Raw genomic sequence first — 20764 nt, 5'->3', positions numbered from 1 at the left:
CAGACAACAGTATATGTACTTATTTGTGTAAAATTACAGAAGTGTGGGTAGAAAAATAGACTAAAAGTTCTAACTATAGCTATTGACTTACAGAAAGTCCATGACAAATTGTCAAATAAAAATATTAGAGTTTAAAGTCTATAAAGTGTATTACATAATGGATAAAAACAAAAAAAGAGAAAGCAGAGATATTTGTGTATACATGAGTGTATTTGCTTGTTTAATTAGGAGACAATATAACAGGAGGCATGCTGGTCTATTAAAAATGGATACCCCAGGAGACTAGGAAGCTGGGAAAGTTATTAGCATTTCTTTTACACATCTTTATATTATTTCACTTATATAAGCATGCACTAGCATTCTTTTCACATTTAAATCTTTAGTTGAAGTAAAAACATAGGAAACTGCACATATCATGCGTGTTCTGCTCAATGAATTATCACAAAGTGAACCCAAGCATGACACCACCACACAGATAAAGAAAAAACAACTGCTAGCATCTCAGAAACCTCCCTCAAGCCCCTTCTAGACACTACTTCCAGGACCCCATCTCTTTTGACCTCTGTGTCCCATAGTTTTGTCCATTTGTCAACTTTATACAGATGAAACAGAACGCTGTCTATTTCCTGTGTCTGAATGCAATCATTTAACCTTAGATTTGTAAGATTCATCCATATTCTTTTATGGAACACTAGTGCATTGCTTTTCCTTCAGTTCTGAATACACCATAATTTACTTATGTACTATTGATGGACACTTCAGTTCAGAACCTTGCAATAGTAGGAATAATAGGAATACTGCCACAAAATTTCCTGTGGCACACACTATTCCTTGGGTACGTATCAGGGTTCTGTCTGCAATGAGCAACGTTGAGGGATGAGGCAATGTTCTGGGCAAAGATTAGGCTTGCTGTTTGCTATAAAACAGCAGGTTCCCCAAGGTCGGTGTTTCTCCCTGTATTGCAGCCCACTGCATGTGCAGGTGCCACGTGGGTCCTCTGTGTTGCCCCCATGGGACTTTGAGGGAACGGGGACAGATGCAAATGATGGTGTTCACACTGCTTCCTGTGCCATGAGTAATAAAATACTTTGTCTCTGACCCAGGCCTCTTACGTCTTCTGCCAGCATCCCTGAAATGGTAACAGGCTAATTGATCAGCTTGTAATAAGGTAAAATCAAATCCCAACCTGACCCCCATCACATCAAATACTTTACTGTCTATTTCCCACAAACATAACCACAATAAAGACATCAAAATCAAGAAAATAACTTTGAAAATTTACTGGCTGTGTAGATTTCCTAGCTCTGTGTCTTCACCATCAGCACCACCGAGTCCTCTAAGGACACCCATCAGTACAGGGAGTAGAGGTGAGAGTTCTCAGGTGAGAATTTGGGAGACTGGCCCAGGGTGCTGGCGGCGAACAACCGTGACCTGGCTGGGCGACCGCAGCTACAGCAGCCCCTACATCCTATGTCGAGGCCTTGGCCACGATGTGCCAGGGCAGCCCCTCTGGCTCCAGGTCCTCGAGCCTCCGGGACCCCCGGGGATCCCTAGGACCCAGTGGTGGTGTGGAGGGCGCCCTCTACAGGCTGGTGCGCAGCTGAGCCCTCCCCACCAGGGCGCCCGGGCTGCACGGACGGCCAGTACCTGCTGTCCTGGCCGCTACGTCCACTGTGAAGTCCCTGCTCGTCGCTTGTTCCACCCGCCCACTTCCCAACCCTCTACCTGTCCGGCCCAGGCGCCGGGCCTGGAGCCGCCGGATGCGGGGAGGAGGCACAGACACAGGAGGGAGGAGGGAAGGAAGGAAGGAAGCCCCGCAGGAGGCCCGCCAGCTCGGGAACAGTGGACCCAGGTGACCGCAGACCCTCCCACGGACGCTTTGGGCAGACCATCATGAACTGTCCCGGATGCCACTGGCACCCCAATTGTTTACTCTCTTCCCAACCCTCTCCTCGCCCTTCGGGCACAAGCTGAATTGCAATAAATTATTTGATGGTCTTAAAAAGAAGTCCTCAGATCCCATGAATTTCACCAAAGACATAGTTCGGAATCACGTGATTGTCTTTATGTGTCACATCTCTTATTCTCCTTCAGTCTGGGACAGCTTCTCAACCCTTCTTAACCATTTATGCCTTTGACACTTTTGAAGATATCGGCCAGTCATTTTACAGAACGCCCCTCGATTTCACTTTCTCTGATTTTCCTCATAACGAGATTCAGGATGCCTTGTCGGTAGCAACATCACTGTAGTTGATGCTGTGTTGTAATTGCATCTTATCATGTGGTACAGAATTTTAATTTGTCCAATTACTGGTGATATTCACTTTTATCGTTTGATTAAGGCGGTGCCTGCCAGAATTCTTCGCTGTAATATGATGCCTTTCTCCTTTCCATTAATAAGTGTTTCATGGAAAGTAATTTGAAACTATGTAGATATCCCATTTCTCATCAAGTTTATTTATTTTTATTTATTTATTTTTGGCTGCATTGTGTCTTCGTTGCTGCGTGCAGGCTTTCTCTATTTGCGGCGAGCGGGGGCTACTCTTCGTTGAGGTGTACGGGCTTCTCGTTGCAGTGGCTTCTGTTGTTGCGGAGCACGGGCTCTAGGTGCGTGGGCTTCAGTAGTTGTAGCACGCGGGCTCAGTAGTGGTGGCGTGTGGTCTTAGTTGCTCCGCGGCACGTGGTATCTTCCCGGACCAGGGCTTGAACCCATGTCCCCCACATTGGCAGGTGGATTCTTAACCACTGCACCATCAGGGAATTCCATCAAAAAAGTTTAAAACTTGCTTGTTTGTTTAGGACTCATAGTTTCTTATCTTATTCAATGAGTCATATTATTGCTATTGTTATTTATTTTTATTGTCTTAGACTTGACCTGAGGAAGGCTATCCAAACTGGCTTCTGTGGTATCTTAATACAATTCCATCATTGAGTATTTGCTTTCTTTCTGTCGTAGTAATATATTCCAGGCTTATCTCATACTTTTCCCTGCCTACACAGATGTCTACGTATCCATCTATGTATACCAAAAACCATGACCTCACTTCAATCCTTCTATGTCCAATCAACAACACAGGATGCATTTTCATTTTCTTCCTTTCTGTGATTGTAACTCCCTTCTCAAACCGTAAGAAACTTAGTTTTCGTTAGCCCTAATATATTTACTTATTTGTTTAATCCCCTGTATGTAACCTAATAGAAATTAGGCAAAGGATTTGGACAGAAAATTCACAAAAGAGAATACTTAATTGTCAAGAAGCATAGGAAAAACTGCTCAACATCATAGACATAGAGTCCTACTTAAAATGCATCCAATGAAAGAGGTTATGTTATTCCAATAGAATTTCAGCTGACAGAACTTGAAAGAATGGGAAATGGCCACAAAGAATGGGAAATGGAAGGGGCTGGACTTGCCTGAGAAGGCTTGAGCATAGCTGGGGCAGCCTTACCTCAGGGTAGTGAACGTTTTATGAAAAGAGAGAAGCCCCAAACTAGACATGGAGAATTGGGAAGGTTAGAAAGTATAGTCTGTGTCATTGTTTTGCCCATAGTTAACCTTGTGAGTCGACATGACAATGTCATATCTTTCCCTGGGAATTTGTCCTCAGTTCTCCCACCTCCTGTTACCTTGCTACTTCTCTGCTGGACCTTTAGGTGCTTGACAGCATCTCTGATTTCTTCTATATGGTAGACTTAAGGAATAATCAAGGCAACATTTGAGTCTTCCAAAGGATCTTCCAGAATTCTCAGAGCATCTCTAGTTATTCAAGCATTAACTTTCCTATTTGCCACAATTCAGATCACTCTCTCTTTTTTAAAAAAGTTATTTATTTATATATTTATTTATATATTTATTTATGGCTGTGTTGGATCTTCGTTGTGTGTGCGGGCTTTCTCTAGTTGCGGCGAGCGGGAGCTACCCTTTGTTGTGGTGCGTGGGCTTCTCATTGCAGTGGCTTCTCTTGTTGCAGAGCACGGGCTCTAGGCGTGCAGGCTTCAGTAGTGGTGGTACGCGAGCTCAGTAGTTGTTGCACACGGGCTTAGTTTCTCCGGGGCAGGTGGGATCTTCCCGGACCAAGGATCGAACTGTGTCCCCTGCATTGGCAAGCGGATTCTTAACCACTGTGCCAGCAGGGAAGTCCCCAGATCACTCTCTTGTTCCCCTACAAATCCTGAGGTCAAATGTCAGTTACCATGCATCATCAAGTACCATTTTTCTTATAGTAGAAAAATATCCATTTTTGTTGGTTTTTTAAAAGTGGGAAAATAGAGACACAGAGGCCAATTGACTTTTCTTATGCTTGGATCTACTTTACCCATTTATACTCCTTCCCTGGTTCCCGTAGACATTTGAGTTTGAGACTTTTAACTTAAGAAATTTAACATGCCCATCCACAGTGAGCCATTTGGCTAGAAAAAAAAATGAGGATTAAATTAATAAAATTTGAGGATTAAATTTGGATAGAAAAAGTGGCTTAAGAAAAGGAGAAATGGGAGAGTCATTTTATATGTAGCACAAATATGAAGGTATATTTCTAATATTTATCCCAAACAAAGAAACAAGCAAAAGAAGCAGTGAAAAGTGCTACGGAAGTACAGGCTTTGGAGACGTGTGCACCGTGAATGCAGTGGGGAGCCCGTAGGACAGACTCACAAAGTAATTCCTGAGCCAATCCCTAAAGGATGAGAGGGATTTTTCTTGGCGTAGGGAACTTTATTACTTCATGATGAAGTCTGGGAGTAAATATTGGAACTTTGACATATTCTTTCCCATTTCAGTTTTTTTTCTTATAGCATTCATTGCTATTTTCCACACTCAAATCCTCACACAGAGGGGTCAGGATAACGTGAGTACATTAAGTCTAACAATCTCATATCAATCACGCCCAACAGAACCACTAGGATTAGAATTTATTATTATTATTTTTTAAATTTTTATTTATTTATTTTTGGCTGCGTTGGGTCTTCGTTGCTGCGTGCAAGTTTTCTCTAGTTGTGGCTTGCGGGCTCTAGAGTGCAGGCTCAGTAGTTGTGGCTCACGGGCTTTGTTGCTCCATGGCATGTGGGATCTTCCCGGACCAGGGCTCGAACCCATGTCCCCTGAGTTGGCAGGCAGATTCTTAACCACTGCACCACCAGGGAAGCCCAGAACCACTAGGACTAGAATTTAAAAGTGAGGAATTTATGAGGTATAGAAAGAGTCCTAGCTTGAGTCCTGGCTCTTCTTCTTCCTCCTTGAGTGACTTGCAGAAGGACAGAAACTCTTAATTTCTGCTGCCTCATCTCTACACTGTCCATGGAGATAATCCCATCTTGCCTGCCTTGCAGGCTGCCATGGAAGTTTAGATGAAGGTACACGAAAACGTGTTTTCACGTGTGACGTGTTCTTCAAATGTGAAGCGTCGTCCTCAAGAACGTCCAGCGTAGAAAAGGACATACAACAAATAATACTTAAAAAAAATAAATTTGTTATTTTGGACTACTTGGAACTGCACAGAATTTTGCAAAGATAGAAGACAGTATTCCCATATACCCTTCATCCAGTTTCAGTTTCCCCTCAGATGTTTTCATCTTACATACTGTGGTACATTTGTCAAAACTAAGAAACCAACATTGGCATCTTACTATGGACTAAACTCCAGACTTTATTTGGGTTTCCCCAGTGTTTCTACTGACACCCATTTTCTGTTGCAGGATCCCCATCCAGGAGACCACATTGCATTTAGTTACCACATCTCCTCAGTCTCCTCTGATCTGTGACAGTGTCTCAGCCTCCCCTGGTTTTTTCGTAACCTTGACAGTTCTGAGGAGTACTGATCTGGTATTTTGTAGAATGTCCCCCAATATGGTTTGGTCGGGTGTGATTAGAGTGGGGTGATGGGTTTTTGGAGAGAATACCATGGAAGTGAAGTGTGCTTTGGTCACATCATATCGGGGGAAACTGGAATCCACACGTGGCCAGTAATGTTCATCTAGGTCACCTGGTTAAGGTGTTATCTGTCAGGCTTCTCCACTGGAAAGTTACTGGTTTTTTTTCCTTTCCATACTTCATTCTTCGTGAGACATTGAGCCCACCCACCCTCCACGGAGTTGGGGAGGGGATAAGTTCCGCCTCCTGAGTGGAGACGGCGGGGGTGTCTACATATATTATTTAGAACCCTTCTGTAAGGAAACTTCATATTTTTTTAAACCATCAAATAACAAAAACAATACTGATTGATGCAAGCTTCCTTTTTTATTCCCTGCTTACTTAACCTCTGGTAAGAATGCTAAGTTTAGCCTTTCAGCCAACGGCAGAGAATGGGTGTAGGAATGAAGAGTCATTAAAGACCTGGAAGTCCACAAACCAGAAAATACTTTTATGCTAAGAGTTAACTATGTTTGATTTAGGCCAGGTCTACCTCATCATCACCTTCTGCATATAGTTGACAACTAAAACATGTCATTTGCCATCTGGTTCTACAAGAATGAAGGCACTGGCCACTGCAGTCACTGACCTTCAGCACACCCTGAAAGGAGTTCAGGGCGGAGATCAGGAATGAGGCACTCCGTGCTCTGGGAAAACTGGTAGAGCAGGCCTTCAGGTAGTCAGATACTTTCAGGAGAGATTTTGTGGGAACCTGGATTCTTGCATCTTCCCATACTTAGAAAAGCACTGAAACCATTAACTAAGATGTCTATTCCTTGTGACTAGCAGCAAACTTCTGCAGAAATGTGCTTGGTTGCATGTACCCCCTTTGCCCAAATCACATATACACTAACCCCCCCACCCTTACCTCTTCAGAGCAGTCCCTCAGAGCTCTCTGAGAGGCTGTCTACTGGGCTATATAGTCCTCAGTAGTCCCCAAATGAACCTGAAATGCACAGCTCCTCCATCGTGCGTTTTCATTTCAGTCGACATAGTGAATGTCCCTTTGACACTCCAAGTGGACATGTCCTCCTCATGACGCATTAATGCCCTCGTAGTAGCAATTGCATCACGGGATCCGTATTTTTCCCATCCTTCACCAGACATGGCAAGTATCCTATGTTGCCTTCAAGGTAGAAGATACAGCGTTGTTCTTTATCCTTCCCTCCCAGGAGACAAAGCAAAACAGAACCGAAAGCCAGAAACAGAACACCTGTCTTCTCACTCTTTGTTGGCCTCCCTCTCTGTGTGGCTCTCTTTCTGCCCCTCTCCTCCCCCCTCCTCCTCCCTCCCTCTGTCTCTGTCACTCTCTCCCTCTCTCCCCTTCCCAGCCTCTCTTCCTCTCTCTCCCCCTCTCCTCTCCCCAACTCTGCTGTTTATTACCCCCATGACCGCTTCTAATGTCTACCTGTTGACATGGTTGATGTACACTGCTCTTAATTCTATTTTTATTCTTATATCTTCTGTTTCTTGTCACCTTGCCCATGCTCTTTTGCTTTTAACACACGGAGACACTGATCTTTCAGAGACATCACTAGCAAGAAAGCTTTCTCTTTTCATCCACCCCTTCACTCTAGTTGGCGACTCAACCAAGCACAGCATTTAAGAGACAGTCTTTGGCCTTTTGACTCAATGCTAACTGCTGAAAATTAGTTCCCTTCTTTTCTTCTTGATCCCTATTAGTAAAGACCTGGTGTTGCTGGCATATTGGTCACAAAATAGTAATATTTAAGTAATATTTAAGCATGCACACATTCAATTTGTGATAGTTCTTAGTGGGGTCTCTCACGGGGGCCAATAAATAGCACTTTTCTTCCCCAGCTGCAATCTGAACAAACTGAGGGGAAAAAGAGGCAGATGGAGACTAAAATATTATGATTATTACTGATAAAGGCTAAAGTGGAGGATGTGGCTTAGTGAGGGGCAAAGGGTCTGCTAATGGAGCCCAGAACTCAGCAGATTCACCCACCCTCTCTTCTCAGCAATATGGATGAGGGCAGGTCTCCCATGTGGGAGATTCACCTACAAGAGAGAAGCAGCCCTGACCAGCACACTGGCAGGTGGTTTCTCCCTGGAGACACCAGTTGCCCCAAGGGTTTGAATGAGTGGAGAGAGCCCGGGTACATTTCAGCTAGATTTCTCCTGAGGAAATCCAGGGAACTGGGGAAGAGGCATTCCCCCTCTGCCGTTTCACAATTTCTGTAATACGAAATTATTTACTTTAGAAAAATCAGTGTTTGTTAACCCCTCTTAGTATTATAATACCAAATTCAGCATTTAAGTTTGGCTTTCTTCTGTTAGACTGTTGTATTAGTATATTCAATCCTTGCAATGCATCTTATTTTGGTGAAGGAGGGTGGGATTTAAGATTTTTAAAATACTGTAGTACAAATCTTTGTGAGTTCTCTCAGAAGTTATGACACTGGTGGAAAATATTATTATCCACATATACACAAAATTTTTATCTGTTTCTATGGAGACTGTTATATTCCTCTTTCTACATATTCTGGGAAAAGTTTTAAAAATTAGAAAACATAGTTGTAACACTGAAAAAGCCTGAGATGACTTTTGATACCAGAAGAAAAAAGAAGCATAATTTAAAAGTAGCAAAAGCATAACACTGATTCAGTATTAAACATAATTATGCACTGCTTTAAAATGCATACTGGGTCATGTAGCAAAAATATATTATGGACATTTCTCATTTTGATGGTTTAATGTCAAGTGTTTGCTGTGTTAAATGTGATTTAACACTTCACATGTTTTTCTTCTTATGAATGAGTTATTGATTTAAAATGTGTATGCTACTTTAATTCATAAAAAGAATGCAGACAGCACCTCTGGGAGCAGGCCACAGACTGTATGCATCTTATTTCCATGAGAGCTTCTGGGGAATATAGTCATACAAATCACTATGTTTAGAAATAGTACATAACGAGACATATGCAATTTCTACAGGGAAGAGGGGTCTTGAGTCTATCAAACACATCCTATCCTATGCTATTTCTGTCCTAGAAAATGAAATAGGCAACCTTACTTCAACAGGATGTTAGGATGGCTGTGGTAAATGTATGTATACAAATGGAAGAATAATCATCCTAAAAGCAATCCATGATCTCATCCAGAGACTACTTGAAATGGAGACCAGGAAATCTGAAAGGTCCCTTGTCCCATGAGATTTTTTTTTTCCCCTACAAATAAGATGGACACCATAGCAATACCTCGTTAAATCTGTTTTAAGAAGGCATTCATGAAGGGAAGGGGTAGTTTAGGAAGGAAGGAAATGGCAAAAAAAAAAATGAAGAACTTACCATGGTCTCTACTTATTTTAACCGTTTGCTGTTTCTGGGCTGAAAAATCTGATTATAGTTTTTTAGCTAGTGGAACATTTCTTGGGGTATCTCCCAGCCTCTGTTGAGGAACAAATGATCCATTCTGATAATAAACTGATAAACTCCCCAGCCAGGAACAGTTAAGGAAAATCTCTCTTCCTTGGCTCTATAAGGAGTCTCTCCTTTCGTTATCCACTAGTTCTTTTGCATCTTACATCTTCCTGCATCTCTCTCTTGCTGGTCTGTCTTTGAGGTGTACCTCCCTGTATCAGGCCATTTATAATGCTTAGAATTTCAGTCTCCTTGAATTTCTCAAAGTTAAGACTTTAAGGGGAGACATTTTATCAGCTATCTTCATAGCTATTCCTGTTTCTATTGCCAAGTTGTAAGGAGGGTCCATCTTGTCTAATACATGCTATAGATGAGGAATGCCTACTGCAGCCACCGATTGCTGGAGAATGAATTCTCCCTTGACATCGTTCTGCCCTCTCTCTTCTCTGCTCTGCTTAGCGTCCGTGCTCTAATCCACTTAACTGTGTTGCTAGCTCTTGGACTGCAAGAGAACAGTTAGTTTGAATAGTCTAGCAGGTATTTATTTATTGCTAATCACAGATTTAAACAGCTAAGGGTTGGTTATTGGTCTCACCTAAGGGAAGTCTGAGAATAATGTAGCGGCCTAAGGAAGATACCATGGATCCAGACTCACCATTTTACTCCATCATTCTTAGTATGTGGGCTTTGTCCTAATGCTTTTCACCTCATGGTTGAAAGGTGCCTGCTGTGCTACAAAGTGTACCACATCCATTTTCTAAGGTTGAAGAAAGAGGGTGTGGATGTGATGGGACCAGCATCCCTCCACTTTCCTCTCATTGGCCAGCACTGTCACATGCCCCTCAAATTTCAAGACCAGCTGGGAAATGGAGATTTTAGCTTTCACTGCTTCAATTGGAGAGAAAGGTATGGAAGAAGAGGGTTGGGAAAGGACACTGTATCAGCCAAACTATAGTGATTGCCACATATGTGAACTGAAGAAGCCCCTTTTCAACCAATCCCCGATGGTCAGCAGTTATTGATCCATGGTGTTTCCTATATTTCACTATCATACTCCTTCCCTAATTTCACATAGCACACTTTCTCTGTTTAAAAGATAAATACCCACTCTGTAGGCCACACTAGAACAGGAAAACAATCACAATAATATTCATTTGTTTATGAATTCCCTCAGTTAATGTTCAAATTATTGAGTATCTATCTTCTATTGCCAAGCACTGGGATACAATGTTGACTAATGTGTGTTTTTTTAATCATTGAGCAAATGTCTTATCTGTACAGTGCTTTATCAATTAGAAATGCTTTCAGATACTAAAAAGCAGAAATTTTAAATAACAATGACTTAAATCTACTTACAGTCTATAATTTACTTCTAAAAAATTCAAAAGGTGAGTAGCTCCACAATCTTAGGGTGCTAGGATTTATTTCTGTGATTTTCCTCGTAGTTACAAAAAGGCTGCCACAACTCTAAGCATTTTATTTTTCAATAATGTGTCCAAAAGGCGGCCAAGATGGTGAGAGAACTGTTCTCTCATGCTTCCTTCTTTAATCAGAGAATGCAGTCTTCCCTAGAGGACTCCTCAGCTGATTCATTATCTAGAATAGGGTCATGTGGCCACCAAAAGTATCTAGTGAATAAGAAAGAGGGATTGGGAATTAATATTTGGTAGCTAACCAAGAGTATTGTCATAGATGCTTTATAGCTTTCCACATGTTTTTACATTCATGATCTCATCTTATGACTTAATGGGACTACCATCCAAACATGCTAGAAACTCAAACCTGGAATAAGAGGTATAAGCAGCATTTGCTATGTGAGAACTTCTGGCTGGGAAGTAATTTAAAGATCCTTTTCAAGGTGCAAATTTAATGCAAGGGTTTTAAAAAATAGTATAATGCATCTTGCCTATGAAGTATGCAAACAAGAACTCAAGGAGTAACACAGATGGCTCGGTAGTTTGGGAAGATAATTACACGGTGGAATGAAATGAGAGATCAGGATACATGGATTCGAGGCTCAGCTCTGGGTAAGACACTGGAAGGATTTTGAGCCTCTGCTTCCTCATCTGTAAAATTATATACTTGAACAAAATTAGATGACCCTAAACTTCTTCTCAAATATAACAGCATCTATATAATCATGATGCTAGAAGTCGTGAGGTAGAATCATCTATTTCCAACCTCTTTTTACAAATGAGAGAACTTAGGCCCAGAAAGGGCACCGCTTGTCCAAATTCACTCCTCTAAGTCAGAAATTTGAGTCCTAGTATGTAATACGCTATGCTTTCATGAGTAATTGATACTTCTTCCCGATAGATTAAAAAAGAAAACAACCAGCCTCCTCTGTCTTCATCTTCATCTTAGGCAGAATCTCAATAGCATTTACTCTGTTTAATAGAATGCGGATAATGAGATATTTTTTGAAGTCCACCTTTTAGCTGTAAGGTCTCAGCCAAATGACTTAACCTCTCTGTAAAGTAATAACTGTACCCCCTTCATATTTTTCCGCTTTTCTTTTGAGGACTAGATAAAATAGTCTATTAAGGAGACTTAGTGTTGGGACTGAGACACAGCCAGGACTTAAATCTCAGCCAGCCATCTCGGTGCTTCAAACTCCAAATTGAGAAAGTGTCCTAGACCAATATCCACAGTGGGAGTGTGGAGGGTGAGTCCCAATCTCCCTCTCATTATTTTGTCTTTATGGAGTCATACCTTCTACCTATACATGATACAGATCTGAAGGCTCTGTGTAATAACTAGGTCATGATACATAACAGAAAGTCAGGCCAATCATTATTAACACAGTCACTGAACTCATTAACCAGTGACTTGTACAAGACAAATAAAAATAAATCAGAGCATTTGATCAGGGATTCTGATCACGGAAGGGATGCAGGGGAACAGGGAACCATCGGGCATTTTATTGAAACAGGTTTTCTCAACCTCAGAACTACTGATATTTGGGGCTGGATAATTCCGGGGGTCTGTCCTGTGCCTTGTAGGGTGTTTAGCAGCACCCCTGACCTCTGCCCACCAGATGCTAGTTCATGATAATCAAAAATATCTCCAGACCTTGCCTAATATCCCCTGGGAGGGGTCATACTCTCCCTTGAGAACCACTGTGAGAAAACTTGATACTACTGTGCATTTTTTTCTTTTTCTGGGAGGCTTATCCGTTTCACCATATTCTTAAAAAGGTCTATGACCTCATAAAGGGTTGGAACTAATTACACAAAGCCTTTCAAAATAATAATGAAAGAACGCACATCTCCAGCTATAATAAAAAAAAAGTACTCTACCATGGCTAATTTAAAGGGTACAATTTGAAAATTTACTATGAAATATATACCTACCCAGTTATTAACTTTCAACTGCTTTGAAAAAGCACAAACTGTACTGAGGAAGTAGCTACTTCACAAACTGCTATTCCCAGATGGCAGGATTCTTAAAATACCGTCTTCAGCAGAGACCCACAGTCTACTGAATGTAGCTCTAAATTTCCAGAGAGGTTAGCGCTAATGACAAGAAAAAAAAAACAAAAACCTTAAGTCCAGAGGGGAAATCAGAATCCGTGTTTCTCAGTAAAGAAATTCAATGGCGGTATTGATTGCAAAATTGATTGGACGGAGGGATGGAAGAGAAAGGGGGGAGGGGAAGAGAGAGGAGAGGGGGAGAGCGAGAGAGGCAGAGACAGAGAGAGAAAGAGGAGGAGAGAGGGGGACAGACAGGGAGAAATGCTTCGAGAGAGGTTCCTGAAGAGGATGTTTCTTGGGGGAGGCTCGCTGTCATCTCCCTCTGCTTTCTCCCTGGCTTGGCTGGAAAGGCGGCTGCCTGACGGAATCCCTGAGCCTCGGGTTCTCTGCTCTCGCCTCTCATTCCCACGCCCACACTGGCCCTGTTCACCCCCTTACAAAGTGACCACGTGCCAAGAGCTCCTGAAAGCTCAAAAGGGTCACCGCGCCCAGTCTCTGAGGCGTTCCTTTCCATCTCCGTCTCCTAAAGGCGGTCGGAGACCGGAGCTTAAACCCCAAATACCAGACCCCCGAAAAGCGAACAGGGAGCGTGTTTCATCTTCCAAGCCCCTGGCGAGCACCCGAGAGGACAAGCAACTTTCGCCCCTACTTCTCGGTCTCTGCCTCCGCCACTCTCGCGTTGGAAGGAGTCGCGGGGCCACGAAGGCGGGAGAGGGCTCGGGGCTGGAGGAGCCCAGACAGCCGCCCGGGGCGTGGGAGGAGACCCCGGCGCTCGGCGGCCGCGCCCCCCGCCCCGCCCCGCCCCGCGTGCCGGGAGGGTCCCCGCCTTGGCGCGCCGCGCCCTCGCCGCGTCCGCTCCGGGTCCCGGCGGGCGCGAGGGGAGGGGACAGGAGAGAGAGGAGGGCCGGGCGGCGGAGGGGAGGAGGCGCTGCGTGCCTCGCCTGCCAAAGGCGGATCCGCCCCTCCGCCCGCGAGCTACAGCGCCCCGCGCGCGGCCACAGCGCTCCGCCCGAGCCGCCGCCAGAGAGCCGCGGGAAGCGGGGCTGCACGGGCGGCGGCGTCGCGCGTCCTCCCGGAGCCCTCCGCCTGCTGCCGGCCCCTGCTCTCCCTCCCGCGTCGGGCCCGGGGGCTCCGCGGCTGTTAGGGACCGCGGCGAAGAGGGAAGGACGGTCTTGCGTGCCGTGGATGCTCCGCCCGGGAGAGACAGCAAGTTGTGAGTGCGCCCCGGCGCCGGGAGAGAAGGTGGCCGCCGCCCGCCAGCCATGTGAGTCCCGCGCGCGGCTGCCCCGGGGCGCGGTCTCCGCTCCTTTTTTCTCCGGACGCCGGAGTTGGGCTGCTCCCGGGCTTCGGACTTCCTGAGCTGGGCTGCCGGCCGGCTCTCCCTGCCCGCCGCGTCCGCTGCTGGCGTCTGCCTCCGGGGGGTGCTGCCTGCCCATCCTCATCCGCTCCCTCCGCGCGGAGCCGGCTGGAAAACGCCCCTCTCCCGCTTTGGGGGTTGAGGGATCCTTGTGTGTCTTCGGGGTGGAGTGGGGGAGGCCTTTGCCGGGGGCTGGCTAACCTCGGGGCGCCTTGCCCCAGCGCGAGGTGAGGGCGGTCTCCACCCCACGTCCCCGTGCCACCCGTCTTCCCCAGCCTCCGGGCCCAGCAGACCAACTTCAGCCGCTAATGCTGATGCTGACCGCAGTTGACAAGATTAAAAAAAACAAACAAGTAGCCGGAACTCCCCTGGAGTGACACACTGGGGTGGAAATGGGGTGGTGGGTGGGAAGGAAAGGGCAGGGGCGAGGGTTGGGAAAGGAGGGGGTGGGTGACGTCAAGCTGGAGTTAAAAGAGTCCTGGGGACGGAACTGGGGTGCGTGGCTCTGGGCTTATGCATTCGCTGTGAAAAGTGTGGGAAGTGGTTCTGGAACTCTTTCTCAGAGGGAGGGAGGTATGGAAGTGAATGCACGTGGAATCACTAGAATGACTGGGGATCGATGTAGAGTCCTGGCAGGTGTGGATTCTTTTTCAGATTAGATAGTGACACTCGTTCAGCAGTAGAGATGGTTCCAATAATTTAATTGGAGGCCGTGAATCAAAATTGCAGGTATGAAAATAAGCCGTACGCAAGCTTTCTTTCGTTGACACTAGAAGCTAGTTGAGATTGAAGGCATTCACAAACGCTACTGAATGAGGACTGGGGATGCCTAATAGTTCCATCCATTCTGTATGCCTGGGCAGTGTGTAATTGTGATCCTAGTTATTTTGTTCGGGCTCATGCAGAGTGTTAATGCACCTAAAGGGACACAGAGAAGTTGCGACAAGTTATGAGCATGAACTTGCAAGCCAACTGAACAAACCCCGGTATGGTTCATTTTATTATGACATTCGGAATTATGTTTACTGCCGGTAAATATGCTACATTACTTTTAATGTGAGTATATGAAATGAATTCACTGGCTTGGCAAGTAGAAGTCATGCATTTCTTTAAGTGCATGAGTTAATTTGGGGACATTTATAGGAGATAAAGACATGAAAAAGGTTTGAGCCAGTCTGACAACATTTGAATTACGGAGAAGTTTATAGAGAGAAGGGATTCTTCTCACTTTTGAAGTATGGAGGCATCTTTGTTTATTCATTGAAAGTTGTAGACCAACTGAATCGGTGTTAATCGCATTTCTAAAAACATTTAACTTTTAATATTTCTTATGGTTTTACCAGGGACCATCTTCCTTACTGCACAGGAAGGGAAGTTGATGCCCAGTAGGACTGAAGATCCGTTCTGTTAATAGACACTCTCCCATCACAGAACTGTGGATTACCTGTGGGTCCCCGGTGGTTTCACACCTTCACTCCCTCCTGCAGACCCAGAACAGTTACTTTGGGTCCTCTTTGCCCCGTCTGGTGAAAGATGGCATCCAGTCTGACTTGCACCGGGGTCATCTGGGCTTTGCTCTCGTTTCTTTGTGCTGCCACCTCCTGCGTGGGGTTCTTCATGCCTTACTGGCTCTGGGGATCTCAGCTGGGCAAGCCTGTGTCCTTCGGTACTTTCCGGAGGTGCTCGTATCCCGTGCACGATGAGAGTCGGCAGATGATGGTGATGGTGGAGGAATGTGGGCGCTACGCCTCCTTCCAGGGCATCCCCAGCACAGAATGGAGGATTTCTACCATCGTGACAGGCCTGGGCTGTGGCCTCCTCCTGCTTGTGGCGCTCACCGCCCTTATGGGCTGCTGTGTGTCGGAGCTCATCTCCCGGACAGTGGGAAGAGTGGCTGGAGGAATTCAGTTTCTGGGGGGTAAGTGACTTCGCTAAATTTACATTGTTTACTGGAACCCCAAAGCAATAGTGAAAGTTGTGTTCCAGTTATCTACTGAGATTATGGTAATTGACCCTTGGAACGCTCAGGGGACATAGGCTCTGGGGACAGATTGCCAAAGTCAAAGATGCTTTACAACTTCAAGAGCTCTTAATTCTGTACATCCTTAAACATGGACATCATTGGCCTGCTCAGTACCACATCTGTGAGGCAGTAGTGTCTAGGTTGTTTATAATGTAGTCCAGGAGACAGTCTGGATTTTATAGCTGCTGGCTCTTTATGATCAACAACAAGCAATTACAGTATCTGTGTCTTTCTGGAATCCTCAGGTCTTAGGAGATGAACCCTTCATAGAAAAGTAGAAAAGGTTTTTGAGTCAACATTGTCATCATAAGCCTTTTATCCTTTTTGGTGGATGTAAAATTGAGCCCTGCCCCACCTTAAACTATATTTCTAAATAAATGATGACTGTTTTAAATGAGAGATCAGTTTTACATGAACAACTATGAATTCAACCATGCCACAAAGATAGGCTTCAGTACCTTGTTAGGGCTGAACTTCTCCCGGTGCTTTTGCTGTGAAGGAGAAAAAAAAAAAGAGTATTTAGCAAGTGATGTGTGTTTGTTTCAAAGGGACTGGCCAGTCTCACTAACACTAGAAAAGATTTGATTTTTACTTGGGTTGCCTCCAACAAGTATTGCTTCAATATCTCTGGTCATATGGTTTTAATTATACTTCATGTATTTTCTGCTGTGCCTTTCACCTCCATTTTTCAACCTGACGGGTTGAACTCGTGTGATTTATAGTCTGCCTTGGTGAAACAGGACAACCTCTGTAGATAGTACAGAGTTCAAGAAAACAGGAAGCCAGGAAAACGTATAAAATGTATTCGTAACTTCATTACAAAGTAAAAGTCTGTTGCTCTTTCATTGGGTGTTTTCTCATGGTCTTCGCTGAAAAATGCAGAAGACAGAACATTAAAAATGGAGAGTTCTGGAGTAGAGTCTATATTGGAGAAACCCCAACAGATGATTTCAGATGATTTAATATAAAACCTTCAAGTAACATTTTGGGTCAGAAAATTCTTGTGCTAAAAATTCAAGTGGCTGAAAGTTTTGCGTTTCTGAGTCAGAGATACGTTGTTTGCAGTTCTTGATTTCCTTACCAGATGTAACTTTGTTCTCATCTGTTTTTTCCCGCTGGTCTTGCATCCCACTCTGCCCTAGGAGGCAAGCTGGGGGACTTACTATCCTTCCTCTACTGCTTCACTGTTCAGCATTGAGCACAAGTCTTGCGTGTGATGTGTGGATTCCTACAGAAAGACAGTACAGTAAAGCTATTAGGCAGTATAATGAGGTTTTTGTAGAGAGTGGAAATACAAACCCAGAGTTAAAAACTTGTTGATACCACAGATTTGAAGAATAGGACTAATGCCAGGAATATTTTTAAGGTTTTTCTCCTTTAAGAATAAACTTGATTTGCTGTTTGCGTTTCACTTGGCTCAGGAAAAACACTGGGGCAGTTTCTTTTTCTCCTCTTCTGGTAAATATTCCTTTTCCTTTTCTTCTTCGTTTTAGGGCAGGGACTACTGTTATTTCTGGCAGAACAGGAAGGTGCTTACAAAGAGAAATCAGTTTTTATTGATTACCTTTAAACGTATAATGAAGGAAGGCAACAGGAAGTAAATCTGAGACTGGTGAGATTTATAGATTTGAGGGAATTATAAAGAGCTAAATGTTCTACTTTACATAAAACTCAAGGGGAAAGGCCATTGGGGAAGTCATGTATACTTTTTAAAGGACTGTTTTTTCCTTAGTATATGCTTTTCATGAACTCTGGTTTGGTAAGAGTTACTGACATTGAGCTGAAGATATAGGTTATTATTAGCATTCCTCAAATCCTGGCAGAAACTAATTCTGAATGTAAAACCTAAGAGGGCTTTTCTGATTCGAGCCTTTTGAGGGCCCGAGTAAGTAAATACATCCCATTACCCAAGACAGTAGTCATTTTAGAATTAAAAAATAACTTGAATTACGGAAAAGGTTTTGAAAAATCTGCCATTAAACATTACCATTTAGTGATAGACCAGTTGACCAAAAAAATGCTTCAGAAAGAATTACTCCTGTTGTTCATTTCATAATTGTTTGAGTTTTTATTCATAAGAAAAAGTGGTAAATAATTTTATTTTATGAAAGTTTTCATAAAATGGGTGGGTTTCATAAAGACTGCAAAATACCAAACCACTGGGTTCTATGAATTCCGTCAATGGCCATGCTTCCGAAATACAGTCAAAGTGCAGGGCACTCTGCTATAAGGCGGATTCTTCTACTAAAAATGATTCACCCAGAAAGGTTATGTTTAGCTAAAGTTAGGATTGCTCCAGAACAACAGGAAACAGGATAATGGCAAAGTACAGAGGCATCCTACTTAAACATGCCTGCTGTGTCTGGAGTTTGCACATATGGTGTAACATCAGGCAGTAAAACCCCTGCAGTACTTTGGAACTAGTTAAAGGACAAAGTGTCAACCTTCATTTTGAATTGTCTTGCTGTGGTTGGTTAGAGGTCAAAATGTCACTTGTAAACGGGTGGAACAACACAGAATGGGACTGTTGTCCATGGACATTTACTACCTATAAAAGAAATACTTCAAGGAATCAATGACTTCTGCCTTTCTTGTGGTAACTTGAGCATAAACTTTAATTGCCACCATCTCCATCTTATATTTGAAGTCATGTCTTGGTCATAATTTTTAAAAACGAGCCTGGGTTGAATTTTACCCTCAATTGAATTTTTAAAAGGCATGTAGAAAGCCTTTGAGAAATATCACGCATAAGAAAAATGTTAACATGCAGAGATTATGATAATGGTGTTATGAGAAGATAGAGGTTGTAATGTTGTTTTTGTTTGTGGAACACAAAATCATGTGCTTTCAAATACTGTTGTAGTCATTAAGTACTTTAACAGAATTTTTGAAACTTCATACCAAACTTTTGACGTACGTGTTAGTAAAATATCTTACTTACATGCTCTGTAAGCGAAGCATGTAAGAACGCAGTAAAGACGTATTAAGGCTATCTTAAGTTCTGCCCACTGGTGCTTGCAATTGTCAGGGTCTGAATTTGTAGATTTCATCTTTGGAAACTGCTGGCGCTCTAACGACGGGGTATGGAAAAGAGTCCCAAATTGGTATTATTCCACACTTAGTTTGGATGTGAGTCACATATATGTATAAAATGAGTGTAGACTACTAATCAGTGGCAAACAACTACCTTCCCAGTGTAGATACTGCTCTGTCCTGAGAAGCCAGGGGAGACCCATCTCCTCAACTAATTGATGGTTACGTGCTGCTCAAGACGGTGATGATGACAGAGTGTTTCTTAGAGCATCCCCGTCTCTGTGCTGAAAGCATCATTGCCTCTCCAGAGTCCCCTCACTGTAGGGCTCCACCTGGGCTGTCTTTCATCCCTTTGGGTGAGGGCTTCGGACTTCTCCCCTTGCTGCACTTTGAACCTGACCTGACGTATGGTGTGTCCCATCGTGCTTTCCTTCATATCCAGGCTCCGTCAAGTGACAGCTGAGGAATAAGATAAGTAAGTGTTGGCGTATTAATGGGCATGGTGGCTTTTTAGTGACAGTGTCTTAAGTGAAAGAAGTTGCTCTAATTTTAAGAAATCGAGCCATTTCTTGGGCCAGTTGGGGGGGCAGGCAGAGCTCTCTTTGTTCCTCTTTAAATTGCGCCTCACAGATCACAAGCTCCTCCTGCTTCCTTCAGCTCCCTCTAACCTTACAATATAAAGTCCAGGCAAGCGGCCTTGAGTTCTGAGCCGGTGGTTCTCAAACTTTAGCATGCATCGGAGTCACCCTCAGGACTTTTTAAAACAGAGTTTTGGAGCCCACCCAGGGCGGCTCCCTGATTAGTAGGTTTTGGGGGGTTGGCCAGGGGAGTTGATAATGTGTATTTCTAACAAGTTCCCAGATGATGCTGGTTCTGAGACCACCGCCTTGAGAACCCTGCTCTAAGTTCATCATTTTGTATTTTTTAAGATGTGACTTCTGGTAGATGGCTTACATTCAGAATTTAGTTAATGTTTAGTTTTTATCATGATCTTATTTACACCTCTCTGACTGGACTGTAAAAAGACCCCATCTCTGTGGTTTGGTATTGACTGAACACATCGATCTATCCTGTTTTTTTTTTTTTTTTTTTTGTGGTACACGGACCTCTCACTATTGTGGCCTCTCCAGCTGCGGAGCACAGGCTCCGGACGCGCAGGCTCAGCGGCCATGGCTCACGGGCCCAGCCGCTCCGCGGCATGTGGGATCTTCCCGGACCAGGGCACGAACCCGTGTCCCCTGCATCGGCAGGCAGACTCTCAACCACTGCGCCACCAGGGAAGCCCATATCCTGGTTTTTGACACAGAAAATTATCCTGGAATTCTCTCTCTTAATATATATTATATACACATCATAATGATCATTTATATATTATATATGTATTTTTTTATTTATCATTGCCCTATACCAGAAACAAGATTTGACAGATGGAGAACTCAAAATGAGACCTTAATACATCCTCTAATACATTCTCAGTGGATTTGTGGTAAGGAATTGGCTAACTGAAAGACGTAAAGATCTTACTGCAGTAGGACCTTGTTGTCCATCCATTCTGTACATACTAGTTTGCATCTGCTAATCCCAAAC

General features: G+C 43.9%; 1 protein-coding gene and 1 long non-coding RNA gene across 3 annotated transcripts in view; one reads left to right on the top strand and one right to left on the bottom strand.

Annotated features, from left to right (window-relative positions):
- LHFPL6 (LHFPL tetraspan subfamily member 6) overlaps positions 1 to 20764 on the top strand; it is a 255452-nt gene that overhangs the window by 16497 nt on the left and 218191 nt on the right. The window contains exons 1-2 of one of the 2 annotated variants that reach the window (XM_030882442.3): positions 13643 to 14028; positions 15465 to 16039. In XM_030882442.3, the coding sequence (XP_030738302.1) occupies positions 15655 to 16039 (385 nt within the window). In that variant the 5' untranslated portion in view covers positions 13643 to 14028; positions 15465 to 15654. Of the gene's footprint in view, positions 1 to 13642; positions 14029 to 15464; positions 16040 to 20764 lie in introns of those variants that run through there. The other variant, XM_030882445.2, reaches the window with a different exon arrangement.
- On the bottom strand, positions 4958 to 13415 carry LOC132593864 (uncharacterized). Its single transcript, XR_009559841.1, has 3 exons — positions 12645 to 13415; positions 6777 to 7034; positions 4958 to 5450 (listed from the first exon to the last, which is right to left on the bottom strand). It is a non-coding gene; the product is annotated as an uncharacterized lncRNA (long non-coding RNA).

The sequence above is a fragment of the Globicephala melas genome, chromosome 18 (assembly GCF_963455315.2).
Source record: "Globicephala melas chromosome 18, mGloMel1.2, whole genome shotgun sequence".
Taxonomy (NCBI): domain Eukaryota; kingdom Metazoa; phylum Chordata; class Mammalia; order Artiodactyla; family Delphinidae; genus Globicephala; species Globicephala melas.
The sequence above is the reverse complement of the archived record's forward strand: the minus strand, read 5'-3'. Positions and strand labels throughout refer to the sequence as shown.